Genomic DNA, 16,018 nt, shown 5'->3' on the forward strand with positions numbered 1-16,018 from the left:
GTAGGAAAGTAGCTTAATGATGGCCATTGAGGATATAGTTTCTAGAACATGCCAAAATAGGGCAGTGATGGGGTTTCCTGGCAGGTGTGAAATTTGCCTCTTTAGCCATTCTAATAGTGAACTGATAGCTAATGTACTTTATTTTCAATGGATTTTTAGTAGAACTTAGATATTCTTGGGGAAATATATTTTTATGGCCCACTCAGAGTAGTTATAACCTTAAAATTGCTTTGTGATCTCACTCATTCATGCAGCAAGGAGTTAGCAAGTCCTTCTTTGTCAGATACAGTGGTGATGGTTGCATGAGGTGTGATTTTGGGGATCAGCCAAAAATCACATGGCGGTAGATCTGTTGATAGAACCCTATGTGTCCAGAAAAAGGCATGAGTAATGAGAAATAAGACAGGGTTTCTTGGAGGTCCCTGAAATGGGTCTGCATGCAATTCCTAAAGGAGTTCTCTGAATGTTTTGAGTGATGACAGGTACATTTGAAAAGGACACAGACCCTGTCCTCCAGGAATTTAGGGGTGCAATTATGAAGACAGGGTCGCGCAGAGCAAATGAGTGCATGTAGCCATGTGCCAAGTCTGTGCTAGTTGCCAAGATCCAAGCAGTTCTGGAAAGGGGGAAGAGTAAAGGCCAAATCAATCAGGAAATCTTCATGGCAGAGGAGGCCCTGAACTGGGGGTAGGAGGGTGAGACGACAAAAGGTAAGAATGATCAGATACTGCTTTTGCTAGAAGCAAAGAGAGCTGGGTCCAGATAGGGTTGTCTGGTGTGAGACCAGTTGTGGCCTCTGGTGGTCTGCAAAAACCATTTTGAAATTACATTTGGTAACTGGTGGTGTGGCTGGCTTTTACCACTTGATGTAGAACCTGGTGTATTACATCATGGAAGTGCATCTTCTGTGAGTCTTATCAGGAGGCTACCTTGCACCTGGTACTGTGTGAGGCTCAAAGAAAGCATCCACGACCCATGTATTTGTCAGCTAACTTGGGGGTCAGCTATGTTGGGGGCCTGTAGATCTGAGCTCTACTCTTGCTCTTCGGGGTGTAGGATTTGGCTTGTTTTGTTCAGCTTTAACATTCAAGGGATAACTTTTGTGCATTCGTCAAATATGTGTTGAGCACCTACTCTAAGCCAAGCTCCACCCATCTAGGTGTTTGGGATAGAGAAGAGAGCTGCTCTTCAATGGGCTCTGTTAGTTTCCTTCTCCTGATCTTCCTGACACCCAGATTCTAACAAAAAGATAGAGAGGGAGCTATTACAGAATGAAGAGATCTGTCTTGGGGTCTTGGCATCTTGTTAAGGCTCCTGCCTTTTTTTTGGTGAAAGGAGAGGCCAAATAGATTTGGTCTCCCCTTTGGACTCTGACTTAAGTCTCACAGATGCAAGAGCAATGGTTGCCCCTTGAATCCTTCTCCCCCTGCTTGTTCGTGGCTGTGGGCCTGGCAGGAAGGGAAAAAGGAGAATTGTCTGCCCAGATTTGCACCAGAGAAGTCTCACTTCTGGACAGGAAGCTCCCATCAGGAGCATTCTTGCTCCTGCAGACTTATGGCCTTCCACAGCCGGCCTGGAGACTCCTGGAAATGGCGGGAGCACCTGGGGCTCGCACCTGGTAGCATGAATCAGCAAGAACAAGGGAGCTCGACACTGGGTTCCCAGATAGCAGTCCCGGGTTTAGACAGTTCTGAAACCCTTCTCTATCTGCCTCTCTTCTGCCTCGCCCCCACGAGGGATGCTAAGTGTTCACAGAGCACCTGTGCTTTGCAAGAGGGATGGTGCACCTGCTTCCCTGAGACTAGTTGGTGTTCGGGGCAGAGTCATCAGCAGATGGGCAGACGGGTCACCTAGAAACGTCCCAGCCGGGGCGGTTTCAGGCTTCCTGTCACAGCTGAGCGCTCATGAGTTTCAAGGGCACTGTCGATACTGCAGGGCAATGAGAAGCCCTTCCCAGACAAGACTGATGCGGAAGAGCCCACAGGAGCTGAGCGATGATTTGGGGGCCAGCATTGCTGTTTTGCTGGAAGGCAGAAATCCCAGCAGCAGCCGGGCGAGATCCACCTGGGAAGACGCTGAGGCGCATATTTTTTTTAGCACTTAGTTTTTCTTTAATGCCATCTGCCCCCAAAAAGAGAAAAGGCAGATTTTGTTCAGACTCAGGCAGAATGCTTGCACAACAATTAATTCTCCTTAGGTTTCATTAAAAAAAAAAAAAGTAATTTCTTTCTTGTTCTAAAATCCAGGGATTGCATCAGGCAGTCAATGGCCTGGGATGGTATTATCACAAATTCAAGAAAAATTATGCCAAAGCGGCAAAGTACTGGTTAAAAGCAGAAGAAATGGGTAACCCAGATGCGTCGTACAATCTTGGAGTCCTGTATCTGGACGGAATTTTCCCAGGAGTTCCTGGAAGGAATCAAGTGAGTAAGAATGACAGCAGCTGTGCAGCTGGTCAGTGACTGGAGAGGGAAGGCTTTGTGAAGGGGTGCTCTGTGCCTGCCCGGACTGGGCCCCAAGACACAGACCCCGGCCTCAAGGGTCCAGTTAGGAGGACAAGACAGCACAGGGCCAAGGATGGCAGTAGCCAGGTGCCAAGTGTATGCTAATTGCTAAGACCTAAACAGCTGGAAAAGGGAAGGCCAAAGCAGTCAGGAAGTCTTCATGGAGGAGGAGGCCTGAACTGGAGGGAATAGAAGGGAGAGGATAAAATGTGAGCATAATTGTGAATAGTGCTGCTTTTGCGAGAAGCAACAAAAGCTCAGTCCAGATAGGGTTGTCTGGTGTGAGACCTAAATTAATAATATTGACATTATGATTGTCATAAACAACAGAGGCAACCTTTAGTGTGTGCTGAGCACTTCCTCACACTCGTGAGCATGTCACTTGTGCCCTCATGTCATCCTGACTGCCCTCTGGAGTAGTTACTGTTAAGTCTATTTTACAGAATAAGCAACAGTGCCTCTGAGAGGTGCCATAACTTACTCAAACACTCAGTGCGGCCAGGACCTGCAAGGGGGAGCCCTTTGATTTAACAAGAATATTGATGATGGTGACAATAGTAATAATCTGAGCACCATTACATTCAACAAGACTTATTGACAGTCCACCCTATGCCAGGCACTGAGGATACAGCAGCAAGCAAAACAATCCCTACTCTTAGGAAGCTTATGTTCCAGTGGGGCAAAAAGACAATAACTAAATAAAAATAAAAGGGCAGGTGGAGGTAAACATTATGGAGAAATAAAGCCAGATCAGGAGGACAGTGAGGGTGGACATCGGGGATACTATTTCACAAGAGAAATCTCTCTGATCATGTGACGTTGCACAGACTTGTAAAGGAGTTTTGCAGATCACTGGCAGAAGAACATTCCAGAAAACGGGAACAACAGGGCAGAGATGGGGAGGAAAGCAGGCTTGGCATGCTCTCAGAGCAGCTGAGAGGCTGGAGCGGTAGACACAGCAAGCAGGGGCGAGGGGGTGGGGTGGGGAGGTGAGGGAGGTAGGTCATTGAGAGGATTCGGCTGCTTTGGGTGGGATGGAAAACCACTGGGCAGCTTCGAACGGGGCAGTGAGATGCTGGGTTGAAGGCTCCTCCTGGATCCTAGCAGAGACGAGATGAGAGTGGGAGTAGGGGGTGAATGCGTTGAATCCAAGTGACAGGGAATGGGCAGACTCATCAGAGGGCAGAGATGTCGCTAGAGCCTGGATATATTTTGAAGGTCATGTTGACAGGATTTGCCAATGGATTGAGTATGAGATGGGAAAGCAGGGGACTTCAGGGTGTTTGGCATTTATTGAGATGGCAAAAATGAGGGACACCAGCAGCAGCAGATTTGGGGGTGGGGCATCAAAAGATTATTTTTTGTGAAGCACCATGCTAACCATCAAGAACAGATTACCTCATGTAATCTCTGCAACAGCCTTTCATGCTAGCTGCTGTCAGAAGCCACATTTTTCAGTTGAAAAAACAGTTAATCTCTTAGTTGTGTGGATGAATTAATGTGTCCAAGTCACACAGCTAGTAAGAGCACAACCAGGATTTGAACCCAAGTCTGTCTGACTCCAAAGCCCATAAACGACAGTTCACTGTTGGGAAAATAATAGTTACAGTGGAACATAGAACCATCTAAGTGTTGGTTTTATTTTTCCCCCTCTACTGCGCTCTAAGTATATTTTCATGCATTGCAAATGTCTGGTAATTGCAAATGTCCCACACATCTGTGAGCGGGGATTTTTTTATTGTCATATTTTAATTCTCACCTTCCTGGAAATGCAGTTTTTGCACATGCATTTGGAGACAGGTATTAAGCAAGGGCAGGGAAGCAATTGCCTGAGTTTTCACCCATGTGACTCTGATAGCCCACTGTCTCGCTGGCAGGGCTTAGGTGAAGATCAAGGCAGGTGGCAATGCTAGTGCGCTCACGTGATGTCTTTAGTGCGTAAACTTAATCAACAGCATCACTGTGGTCAAGGCAACCACAGACAGGCTTCTGTGATTGGCTGTCTTCCTGAAACTTGACTTGCCTTCTTGTAGATAGCAGGATTTTCTAGCCTATGATGATATCAGGGGCTAAGTACCTCACCATCTGGGCTCCAGTGAAACCCTCCCGACTGGGACCCCTTACTACAGGGAGTGGTGTTGTTCATCTCTCTGCAGACTTTAGCTGGTGAATATTTCCACAAGGCTGCCCAAGGTGGACACATCGAAGGGACCTTGTGGTGTTCTCTCTACTACATCACAGGGAACCTGGAGACCTTCCCCAGAGATCCTGAGAAGGCTGTTGTGTAAGTATCTGTCAAATGTTAAACAGCAGGGAAGTCACAGGTGCTATTTACTATGCCTAAGAAAATAGTTCTTTCTTTTACCTTTTTGTTCTTCCAAAATTTAGTTTTTTTTTAATGAAATCAATTTTATAGAACAAACACATGCATATATAAACATTTTAATGTCTTTAAATGTATCTTTGAAGAGAGGGATAAATCTTTTGTACATATAATACATGTGACTTACACAGTAATGGATACTGAAGTTTCTATGTAGAGCCTTAATATTTTTTGAGATTTATTTTATTTGTGCATACAAGAGCTGGGGTATAGGCCTGAGGTGTAGAGGATGAGAGGATTCACCAGAGACAAGAGTGGGGAGCAGAACAGGCGGATCTACTGAAATACACTGCTGAGGGGAGCAGTGGGAGAGACAGGAGAGGTCTGCTGCGATGCCATGTGGGTTTCTCCCTGGCCAGCCAGGGATCAAACTCGTGTTGCAGAAGCTGCAGATTGCTTCATAGTGTGGTGCGTAACCCCTTGCGCCACCAGGGAGACCCAGGAGGCACATTTTTGAGGCACGTGTCTGAAAGCATTTTATAGATGTTGGCAAACTATGTCCAGATAATGTGTGGCCCCAAAAGCTCAGAATGCTTTTTACATTTTCAGTGTAAAACAAAGTAGGATACCTAGCTTCAACCCTGTGTGGTTCACCAGACTTGGATGTTTAATGTCGGGCCCTTTATAGAAAAATGAAGTTTGCAGACTTCAGCTTTAAATCATGGCGGTCAGCAGTCTGACTTACTGAAGGCTTTTTTTCATGTGACATTTGAAAGCAAATCCAGTCTGACCTGAACTCAGTGATAAAACTTGGCCAAGACTTGAGGCCTTTATTACTGTTGTTCAGGGTACGTGCATATGGTTCATGGATTTTCTCATTATTTTGTTGTCATTGATTTCAAAGTTAATTCCACTGTGATCAGAAAGTATATTCTGAGTTGCTTCAATCTATTGAGATTTGAAGCTTGCTTTATGACTAATATATGGTCAATTTTGGTACATGCGTAATGGTCTTCTCAAATAGTCTCCTTTAAAGTCATGTCAGTTTTGCGTTAAGTATTTTGAATCTGTATTATTGGGTCATAGAGATTTGGATATCTTCCAGGTTGACCCCTTTATCATTTTACAACGCCCTCTTTATCTCTTTGGATGGTTCTTGCCTTAAAGTCTACTTTTTCTAGTGTTAGTATACTTATACCTGCTTTTTTTAAATTTTTGGTTGGAGTTTGCATGTTTTATATTTCCCCTCCTTTACTTTTAATCACTGTCTATTCTTTAATGTGTCTCCTGTAAGTAGCATGTAATTGAGTTTTTGTATATTCCCTAATTTAGTCTGACAATTTAGTTTTTAACTGATGTATCTAGCCCATTTATGTTTAATGTAATTATGGACATATTTAGTTTTAAATCTGTCACTTTACTATTTATTCCCATTTGTCCCATCTGTCCTCTGAGCCTTTTTTTCCCTTGTCCTTCCTTTATATCAGTCAAATATTTTTTAAAAACTTACTCTATTTCCTATTTTCATTAGCTTGTAGTTATGTGTTCTTATAATATTCTTTTAGTGATTGTAAATATAGAGATTACAACAGACCAGTTCATTATTAAAAAACCCTCTAGGATTAATCAAGGGACAGAAAAAAATAGAGAAACCATTTAACAAGTCAGTAAACATGTTTTATTGAGAAAGTACTAGAACTCTTGGTAAAGATCATCTTTTCTATATTGCTGGATATCTTTCATCAGCTACCTGAAATGTCTCTGTTTCCATAAATGACAGCTTCTAAACATTCATAAAGAGGGGCAGTAAATGCTACGTTCTCAAAATGCATCTTTCTTTACCTTTTTAATATTCAGTTCTGGTTTGTTGCTCTATAAAAATTTTAACAAGCAAAATATCCCCCAAGTGGGATTTATTCAGATCATATGAAGAAAAAAGCAATTATTTAATTACCACAGTTTGGATATTTTTTATCCTTTCCTTTTCAGATGGGCAAAGCACGTAGCTGAGAAGAATGGCTACTTGGGTCACGTCATTCGCAAAGGCCTCAATGCCTACCTGGAGGGTTTCTGGTAAGCTGGGGACCCACGCCAGAGCAGACTTCCTCAACACTTACTTTCCAATCCGTCAGTGCTGCCCTATGAGATGGAATCTCAAAATGCAACCAGAAAAGCAATTTGCAGGGAAATCACTGCCTCTCAGTAATGATATTCAGCGTATCGCAGACTGATTGGCTGTTGATTGGAAAACACAGCATTTCCATGTTTAATTTTACACAAAAATTCATTCTAGGGGGAGTGTCCACATTCATCAAGTTGAGAGACACACAAGTGCATTGATTTCCCTTCAAGCTGGTTTCCCCTGGTCTCAGTGTCTGGAGACAGAGGATCTTAGCTGACCCTCTGCCCACAAAAAAATCCAGGACTTTCACCTTATTCCTGGGAAGAAGGGAGTGTGGTGCCTTTAAGAGCAAAAGGACTCAGGCTACATTCTTTCATAGATATATTACTGCATCTTCTAAGAGCAGCAGTCTAGGATGACTGAAAGTCACCCACCAGGCCCCAGTAGACTCAACCAAGAGACACATCCAAATTGAATCCCTGTCTAGCTCCTGATGGAGTTAGCAGACCTCACCCCATACTCCTGGCATGAACCTAAGGGCTCACAAATGCCCTCCCCACATCTGCTGTTGCTCGCTCTTACTATTAGGGTGTACATCTCCAAGCTCTGCCTGGCTTCATCTTTTTGTTTTCTTCCGTGAATCCCAGCACTCTCTTACTTTTCCCCTGGGCCACATTTTCATGGTTTACTGCTGAAATGATCTGTATATTTCAGTCATAACTGAAATAGATATGCAAAGCAGCATGTATGCCTCCAGTCAAGGGCCTCGAAGACATTAGATCAGACCTGTCATCGATCTTACTCTGATCTGAAATTAATTAAAAATGAAAATGTAAGTCCCAAAGAACACTATTGTCTCCCTTGACCTGTGGGTGCTCCCATATTCCACAGACAGCATGTGCATGAGCGAGAGTCTTAAAGGAGAGAAGCCGGGGAAGTGAACCCCACGAAAATAGCCCTATATACCAAAATGCACCTTATTATCATCCTGTTGAAGTTGATGATGTTATTATTAAATAATATTAGTGTATGAATATTAATATCACTAATTGCCATTACTTGGCACAATCAGAAAGAAATTTTTAATGAAGCTATTTTCCCATTGATATGCTTTAATATTTTGTGGTGTTTTATCTTGTTTCCCAAATGAGCACATCATTCCCAAATTTGACTTTCTTCTCTACTTGTCCTTCAGACTTCCCATCCTTTGCTCCCCACAGATTTAAAGAGAGAACTAAGCATTCAAAGGGCTTAGTTTATATGTGGGGTTTTCCAAAGAGAGAACACATCTGTAAATACCCCCAACACACACCCCATCAAAAGCATCTGTAAATAGATAGCTTGGTTTTCTTGCCTACTTTAGAATTTAACATCACAAAGCACTTCATGTAGTACATTTAAAAATTTGCTGTCAAGGGCCTCTCCTGGTGGCGCAGCGGTTGAGCGCTGGGCTGCGGGGCTGCCCGCAGCCTCTGAAGCACTGGTTCGTTCCCCGGCCGCCAGTAAGGGTCCCACCAAAAAAAAAAAAAAAAATTGCTGTCAAGATCGAGATGAGTTAAGCTTTTCGTGTCCTGAGAATACTGAGGCACATGAGACTGACTGTGTGTGTGTGGAAGGGAGAGTAAAGTTAAGCGTGTTCTATGCTGTAGATTTGGTTTTAATTTAGCAGAGTCTTACTAGGTGCATGCAGGGTTCCTTGCCACAGATGCAAGGGATGTACAAGGAGGGCTTGGGGAAGTTTGCTGCCGATATCTTCCCTATGCTGAACTACCAGAAGTTTCTCACATGACCTGTATTCTGACATATGCGCCTTTGTCCCTGCTATTCCTTCTGCCTAGAAGTCCTTCCTGCCTGACTCCTTCTCCCCTGGTCCTTCATGGCTCTCTACTTGTTGACAGCCCTGTGGCTTGTATTCCAGGGCCAAGCTCCTAGTGCCACCTGGAAAGTGTTCATAATCTACTGAGTGAATGAAAGAAGACAAATAGAAAGACCTATTATAATTCAAGGGCCATGAGCCATATATAAACAGCAGTGAGGATTCTGAGGTTAAAAAAAAAAAAGATGTTACCTGGTTTGGGAGAATTTGGCCAGCTTTCGTGATGGAGATAGCACAAGATACAACCTTGAGAGGTGGGGGATCTTCCATGCAGGGAACAGCATTTCAGATAAAGGGAACTGCAGGAATGAAAGCAAAGAGATAGAGACTTGGGAGAGTCTAGAAAATTTTAAGCCATCCAGTTTCCTTGAGGGTAAGAGTTATGAAAGGAAGTGAAGAGGCTGCTTGGTGAAATTTTGATAATTTTAATACACTTTTTAGTTAGTGTATGTGAAGCAGTGAGAAATCAAGATAGTTTGGGGAGAGGGCAGTGGCATGAGAGGTATATCCTGAGAAGCTTAACCAAACCACCATTGGTGAAGGTGAAGAAAAGGGAGACCTTGAAAGGGGAACCAGTTCAGAATCCAGGTTACAGGAGCTGAACATTTGAGCTGGACTGTGGCCCAAGCCAGTGAGTTGTTTTTCTCTTTTCTCATAAAAAAAGTTCTGCCTCTCTTAACGACATTTCAGTGACTGACCACATATTTGATGGTTGTCCCAAGAGGCGATTCCATACAGCCCTGGTGGGTAGTAGGCAACACCCATCTAGCTTTCTTCAAGTACATACTAGAAAGTTCAGAAATGAACTTTCACTCAGAACTTTCATTTCCTTCTGATTTCATTCAGAAATGAAATCATCTAAAGATGCATTTCTCAGAATGCATCTGCATTGTCATGTGATGCACGACTGTAGTCAAGACATAAAAAACAATGTGATATGTGTATCTCTCTATAGGTCTGTGTGACATAGACTTATACCCTGCTTATGCATGTCTTGGTCAGGTTAAACTCACCCTCACATGAAGTCACCAGAAGTTACCCTCATTATAATTCTCGTCAATTTGCCTCTTGGCATTTTTTTTGTAAACAATTTTGCTCTACACAGATATATTCCTATGCACTAGATTTCATGGGCCCATTTTTGACTTTTATATTATTAGATTTCTATTATATATTATTAACATTTTGGTTCCAAGATTCTTGTATTTTGATGCAATGCCTGTTGGTCATTCACTGTTGCTGCTGTCACATGCCACACAGTTTATGTACCGATTGTCACATTAACTTGTATTTGGATTGTTTCCATTTTGTGTTTGTTTTTAATAACAATATGGCCCTGAACATTTTTTATGACCATCCCAGAACACATGGGAAGAGGTTGTTTAGGTTAGGAGTGGGGTCACAGAGCATGCACATGTGACCCCACCTCTGTTATTACAAGGACATATGTTGTTTACCAAAATAATTTTACCACTTTACTCTCCTACCTGCCATGTGTTAATTTCTGTTTCTCCATAACCTGGCCAGTTTTGATGTTGATGCTAAATACTGCTGAAAGTAAGTCTCACTCTGGTTTCAAGACCTTTTCCTATCAACAGGAAGAAACATGTAAAATCCACTTACAACCAGAAAATCTTCATCACAATATATTGGAGGCAAATTGCTTCTATCTCTTCCTGTCCTCCAATCCTCCAAACCTGCTCCAGGGGTTAAATAGGAAATATATGCGGGTGGGCATCCCCACACCACAGCGTGGCCTTTTTGGGTACCATCTATTTTGCTGTAATAGAGCTAAATCATCCATCAATGTCCCAAGTCCATCCCCTATTTTCATTTTCTGTGAGTGAATTTATTCTGGATGTTATTTTCAAATTACATGTGTCAGTTTGATGAGCTTGTGCTTTTCTGTGTTGTTCCAAGATGTATATGGGATAGTTTAAAAGAATCGCATGGTTGAGAAAGGGCTCTTTTGCTGTATAGGCATAATATGGAAGATAATGTCGTGCCTGAGGCTGTCCTCAGACACCAGGAGAAGTCAGCTAAGGAGAAGCCAGCTGTCCTGTTCCATCTCTGTTCCCCTTATCCCTCATGTGTTCATCTGCGAGCTGTGTGTTTTATTGTCCTTTGTCTTAAATACACCCAGAATACTTAACCCAGGAGGTCAGTCGGGTAATGCTGGGTTTGAGGTAAGACAAGGCAGCGTGCCGTGATCCTGCTGTAACAATCACCTTTTCCCAGTAGAGCAGAAGTCCGGAATTCCACTGAGACCCAAGGAGTTTTTCGCCCTTCCAGTTTGAGTTATTCCAGTCATTGGCAGAAAAAAGCTCAGAGAACAGAATATCATTGTTTGAGAAACTTCTCAGAGGTCCTCAACTTCACCATCCACAGCAGGCAGCCAAAGGGTAGATTATTAAGATGTATCATTATAAAAGTTCTATAAATATATGTGCTGAGTCTGACGTGGGAGGATTGCAAATGTGCCGCTCAACTCATTCTTGTCTCTAAATCCCCTCCTCTCTGCAAGCACCAGTCCCCAGCCGGGTCAGAATGACTGTCTGGGGGACAGTTTTACTTTAGAGCTTTGGAAATAATGCTTCGTAAACCTTGAAGAGATCCATGGAAGGATGGTGTGGCCTGCGTGCGGGCTCCCTGCACTTGCCTCTCTATAGCTGGGCTGAATAAATGTTTGTTCCATGAATAGAAGTATAGAAATATCTGTAATTAATCCTTTGAAGCAGTTGCTGTTGAAACGCAAGGAAGAGCAAGGTCCTGGGAGATAGGGTTTCTGCAGAGATGGCCGTGTCGGAAGTGCGAGCCAGGGAAGTCTGTGCTGGAGTGTTTGACCTTGCCTGCAGTTGATCTTCGCTGTGGGGGTGTCGGAGCCTGCTCCTGTGGCATGGAAGGCAGCCATGGATTTCTGTCCAGTGCCTTTGTTGATGTCAATGTTTTTTGACATCTCTTTTGATGGATTTCAGTGTTTCCTCCAAGGAAACTCTTGAGGACTCTATAAAACTTCCTCCCAGCTTATACAGTAATTGGACTGTGGAAGTCTTCCTATAAAACTGGTCCCTCCCTCTTCTCTCCTACCATCAAAGTAACCTCTAAAGACTCAATATTTATTGTCTTTGTAAAGCTGATCCTAGTGACTGGTTGTTTTTTTTTTTTTTTTTTAATATAGGCCAATTTCCCCCAAACAGCTTTTCTTTTTATTTCATTTCTTCCCCTTATTTTACTGGGGTAATGGCTTCCAGCACTGTATGTTTTAGGAGTACAGGCTCACACCCCTGCACATGTATGTTACCACACCAGGCCCCCAGCAAAGTATCAACAACTCCCTGGGCCGTGCAGCGCTCCCCCTGCTCCCCCCACACACATGGATACCCTTTGTTCCCTCTGTGGTAAGTAACCTCAGTTCTGCAGTGACTGTTCTTACAGGGACTGTCAACCTTGCCGCTGCACCCCCACCACCAAATTCTAATACTGTCCTACTGTCATCTTAGGATAATTCAATTCATTCTATTTTAATATCATGAACTTCACATTCCCTCCACTTACGACAGCAGAGGGAGCCAGCCTGATAGTTGACCTTGCACTAGAAGACTTCACCATCTCCTTCCCCCATTCATCCTTGGGGGAAACTGAGGCACAGGTGCAGCCTGAGTATCTGATGAAACTTGAGCTTCAGACCTTTGTACTTTTAAGAGTCTGTTTTAGAATGACAGGCACTTTCTGCTGGGTCTCCCTGCATGCCTTCCTGGGGTGGGTTCAGGAATCTTACCAGAGGCGATTTCTGCAGGGTAGGTAAGAAAATGCCCCGGCTTCTTTTGTGTTGCAGCTCTGCCTGCAATGTGGGTTGTCCTGTGACTTGTCTACGCAGGGGACAGCACTTAGCCAGGCTCATGGCTCTTAGCTGGGAGTCCCAAAATCATCTAACTTAGCAGCCACTGAGTGACCCATGACCTGTGACCCGTGGTTTGTCTGATTGACAGTCTGTCCTGATTTGACCCCCATCACCTCTCTCTGTCTCCAAGGGGTGGTCTGTCAGAAGCTGCCTTCGCAGTCTGGAAAAGATGATTTTAGGAAAAGCAATGTGGAAAAGATGATCAGTGTCTACTTTCCTCTTCCCCCATTCCCACCCCAGCTTCCCTCACCCTTCCTTAAAGCAGTTCTTCTAGGTGAAGCTAAAATTAAGAGTTATTAGTGTCAACCACTTAAAATTTAAAAAAGCTCCAGAAACAGCTATTTATGGTTAGTATAAAATTTTGCTCATACAACTGGGTAGCACAGGAAAACGAAGGAAAAGAGAAAAGTGAAAAAGAAACATGAGTTGCCCCTCACCATCTAGAGCTGGCATTTTGGTAGATAAACTTTAGGTTTTCTTTTTTCTCTGCATTTATGTATCTGCATGTGCATGTGTGTATTTGGTTTTACTTTGTTTTACTAAAGTGGAATTGCAATTTTTAAACTCTGTTTTTTTCCCCCACTGACTGCACTATTTTGCAGGCATCCATGTGCATTTTTGTATACACTTCACAACAGTTTTAATGGCCTCATCTGAAAGTGACTGTTTCTCTGAGTTCATTTAACTGGTCACTCATTTTTAAGTTCTTTCCACTTCACCCTTAACCCCCAATATCAACATCCTTGCCATGAACTTTGCTGCCACAGGGTCTTTACACATGCCTCTGCTTGTTTCCTTAGCACAAGTCCTCACACTGTGCTATTCGGCCATTCCTAAGCCTTCCCACTTTAACCCCGGGTGGATCGATGATCTCATCAGCAGGGCTATGTCAATGTATCCATTTTCGAGCCCTTGCTGTCACTCTGTATTATGAATCATGTGCAACCTTCCAACAGATGAAGAATAAGCTCTTGTTGTTTGCAATTATTCAATTACTAGTCCTATCGAACATTTATTTTTTTCATGTGATTTTGGCCTTCGGAATCATGCCCCTTATAAATTGCCTCTCTGTTGCCATACTTCTAAAGCACCGCAAAAACTCAGCTTTAATTAAGCTTGTTGAGAATCCTAAGCCTCATAAAGCCTTTCACAAACCCAAGGACTGAAAAGCACAAGGCTTTTTCTTAATACCACTTATCTCCTCTTAGGGAGGATGGAGGAATTCAAGGGTCGAAGGCTAGCCGACGTACCTGGCCGGCATTTGGCCAGTAGAGGTAGCTGTTGTACCAACTAGCTCCCCAACCTTATCTGTGCGTGCAGCCTTTAAGATAGAAAATAAATCAGCGCTTGCAGTATTTTTAACAACAGTATTTATTTAAGAAAAAAACAAACTCATGATTTTGCGCTTTTAAAAAAAAACTGCTTATTTTGTGCCCTCTTATGTTTGAATATAAAGCTTTCTGTGAATATTAGTAAGAACCACTATATGAAATTTATTATTAATCATCTATTTTTAGGCACGAAGCTTTGCTGTATTATGTTTTAGCAGCAGAAACTGGGATTGAAGTGTCACAGACAAATTTAGCACACATCTGTGAGGAGCGGCCAGTAAGTGAATGTCTTCTCAGAGCTCTAAGTTAAAGATAATAAATTGGCTTTTATGAAGGTAAAATTTGTCACTTGGCGGAAATATCGATGAATTAACTTTTTCTCCCCTTTCGCCCCCTTAGGACCTGGCCAAGAGATACTTGGGTGTTAATTGTGTTTGGAGATACTATAATTTCTCTGTTTTCCAAATCGATGCGCCTTCATTTGGTATGTATAGAAAAACGGTGCTAACTGGAAACATTGGAGGCTTTTAATCCTTAGTAACAGGGAACATCTAACAGCTTTCTGTGAAGTGTGATATTTCTAAACAATTAGGAAAGAGAGTGAAAAATCTCTGCTATTAAGATCATGACTAAACTCTGCTCTCTGCCTCCTGTAGCTCATTTATTTCTCTGAGTCCATGGTCCACATAGGCGTGGATCCACCATTTCCTTGGATCAGTGACCACTCAAAGGAGAAAGCTCCTCACCTTTTGGCCCTCTGATATAGTCCCACAATTCTCTGCTCCCCTTTGAAACACCTGACTTGGATTCTGTTTTTCTGATTGGACATTGAGCAATACCAATACTCTTAAGCAAAACATTTTCCTCAGAGGAAAAAAATGTGAGTTCAAGCAGAATAAAGAAACCCATCAGTCATCAACCCCAGGAGGCAAATATGCAAACATGTGACACAGCACCCCAAACGACCTTTGTGTGGGGGGACTGTGAGGTTGCAGACTGCAGTTCTCACAGACAGACCCAGGCGGCCACCCAGAAAAGCCAGTGAGTGTGTGGAGAAATGGGGTTGCACAATAGACTGCCTTTTCTCCTCCAAGGGAAGCTAAAGATGTTTCTGTACTCAGAGGCTGGTAGAAAAAACTCTCCATCTTGTGAAAAGGCCAATCAGTTAAAATGTTGGTTTGAAATAAAACCTCTTGACCCATGAGCCTTTGCTTTTTGTCCTGCAGCATATTTGAAAATGGGAGATCTTTACTACTATGGCCACCAAAACCAGTCACAAGACCTTGAGTTGTCTGTGCAGATGTATGCCCAAGCCGCGCTGGATGGGGACGCCCAGGTGAGCAAGGGAGAGGAACTCAGTGGCACCCTCGGGTGAGGGAACACAGTCCTGGGTCCTCACAGGTACCCTTATCTAGACAGACTTCCCAGTCACATGTGCCCCTCACAACGACTCTCTGAGGACACTAATCATCCTGACAACCCTTGGTGGCCGCTTTGTGTTCCCTGTAGCATTCTCACAACACTCTTGTGGGGGCGGGGTGGTCATACCCACATTATAATGGAGGATACCAAGACTACCTCTAGGTAGTAAGTCGCTCAAGGTCAAACCATCAGGTAGTAAGTGAAACAAGCCCAGGATCTGTTTCTACCAGATTCCATCAAGTGGAAACTGAAGAACTGGAAGGTGTTGTCCAATGAGAACACATGGGCCAACACTTCTGTGGCAGGAGTTTGCTTTCAGTGACTTTCATGTTGAAATTTCTTATTTTGGAATATTTTTGATTTCTAGGAAAGTGGTAGGAAGAGTACAGAGAGTTGCTTTTTATCCTTCCTCGAGGTTCTATGACCAGAAAATGCCAGGGTCAGGCTGCCTGTCATTGCCAGGAGCCAATTGAACAGAGATAGGAATTGATTCTATAATACATACTTTGTCAGAAAACCAGTGAGCTGAGAGAATGAGG

The 16,018-nt window shown here is 43.3% G+C and overlaps 1 protein-coding gene across 3 annotated transcripts in view; it reads left to right on the forward strand.

The window, feature by feature from the left end:
- Positions 1-16,018, forward strand: part of SEL1L3 (SEL1L family member 3) — a gene marked incomplete at its 5' end in the record, with an annotated part of 96,150 nt that overhangs the window by 67,196 nt on the left and 12,936 nt on the right. For all 3 annotated transcript variants that reach the window (XM_084234044.1, XM_084234046.1, XM_084234045.1), the window contains 6 exons: positions 2,247-2,423; positions 4,661-4,788; positions 6,817-6,900; positions 14,244-14,334; positions 14,457-14,541; positions 15,284-15,393. In XM_084234044.1, the coding sequence (XP_084090170.1) occupies positions 2,247-2,423; positions 4,661-4,788; positions 6,817-6,900; positions 14,244-14,334; positions 14,457-14,541; positions 15,284-15,393 (675 nt within the window). The remainder of the gene's footprint in view (positions 1-2,246; positions 2,424-4,660; positions 4,789-6,816; positions 6,901-14,243; positions 14,335-14,456; positions 14,542-15,283; positions 15,394-16,018) is intronic.

This window comes from Talpa europaea (assembly GCF_964194135.1).
Source record: "Talpa europaea genome assembly, chromosome: 5".
NCBI lineage: Eukaryota > Metazoa > Chordata > Mammalia > Eulipotyphla > Talpidae > Talpa > Talpa europaea.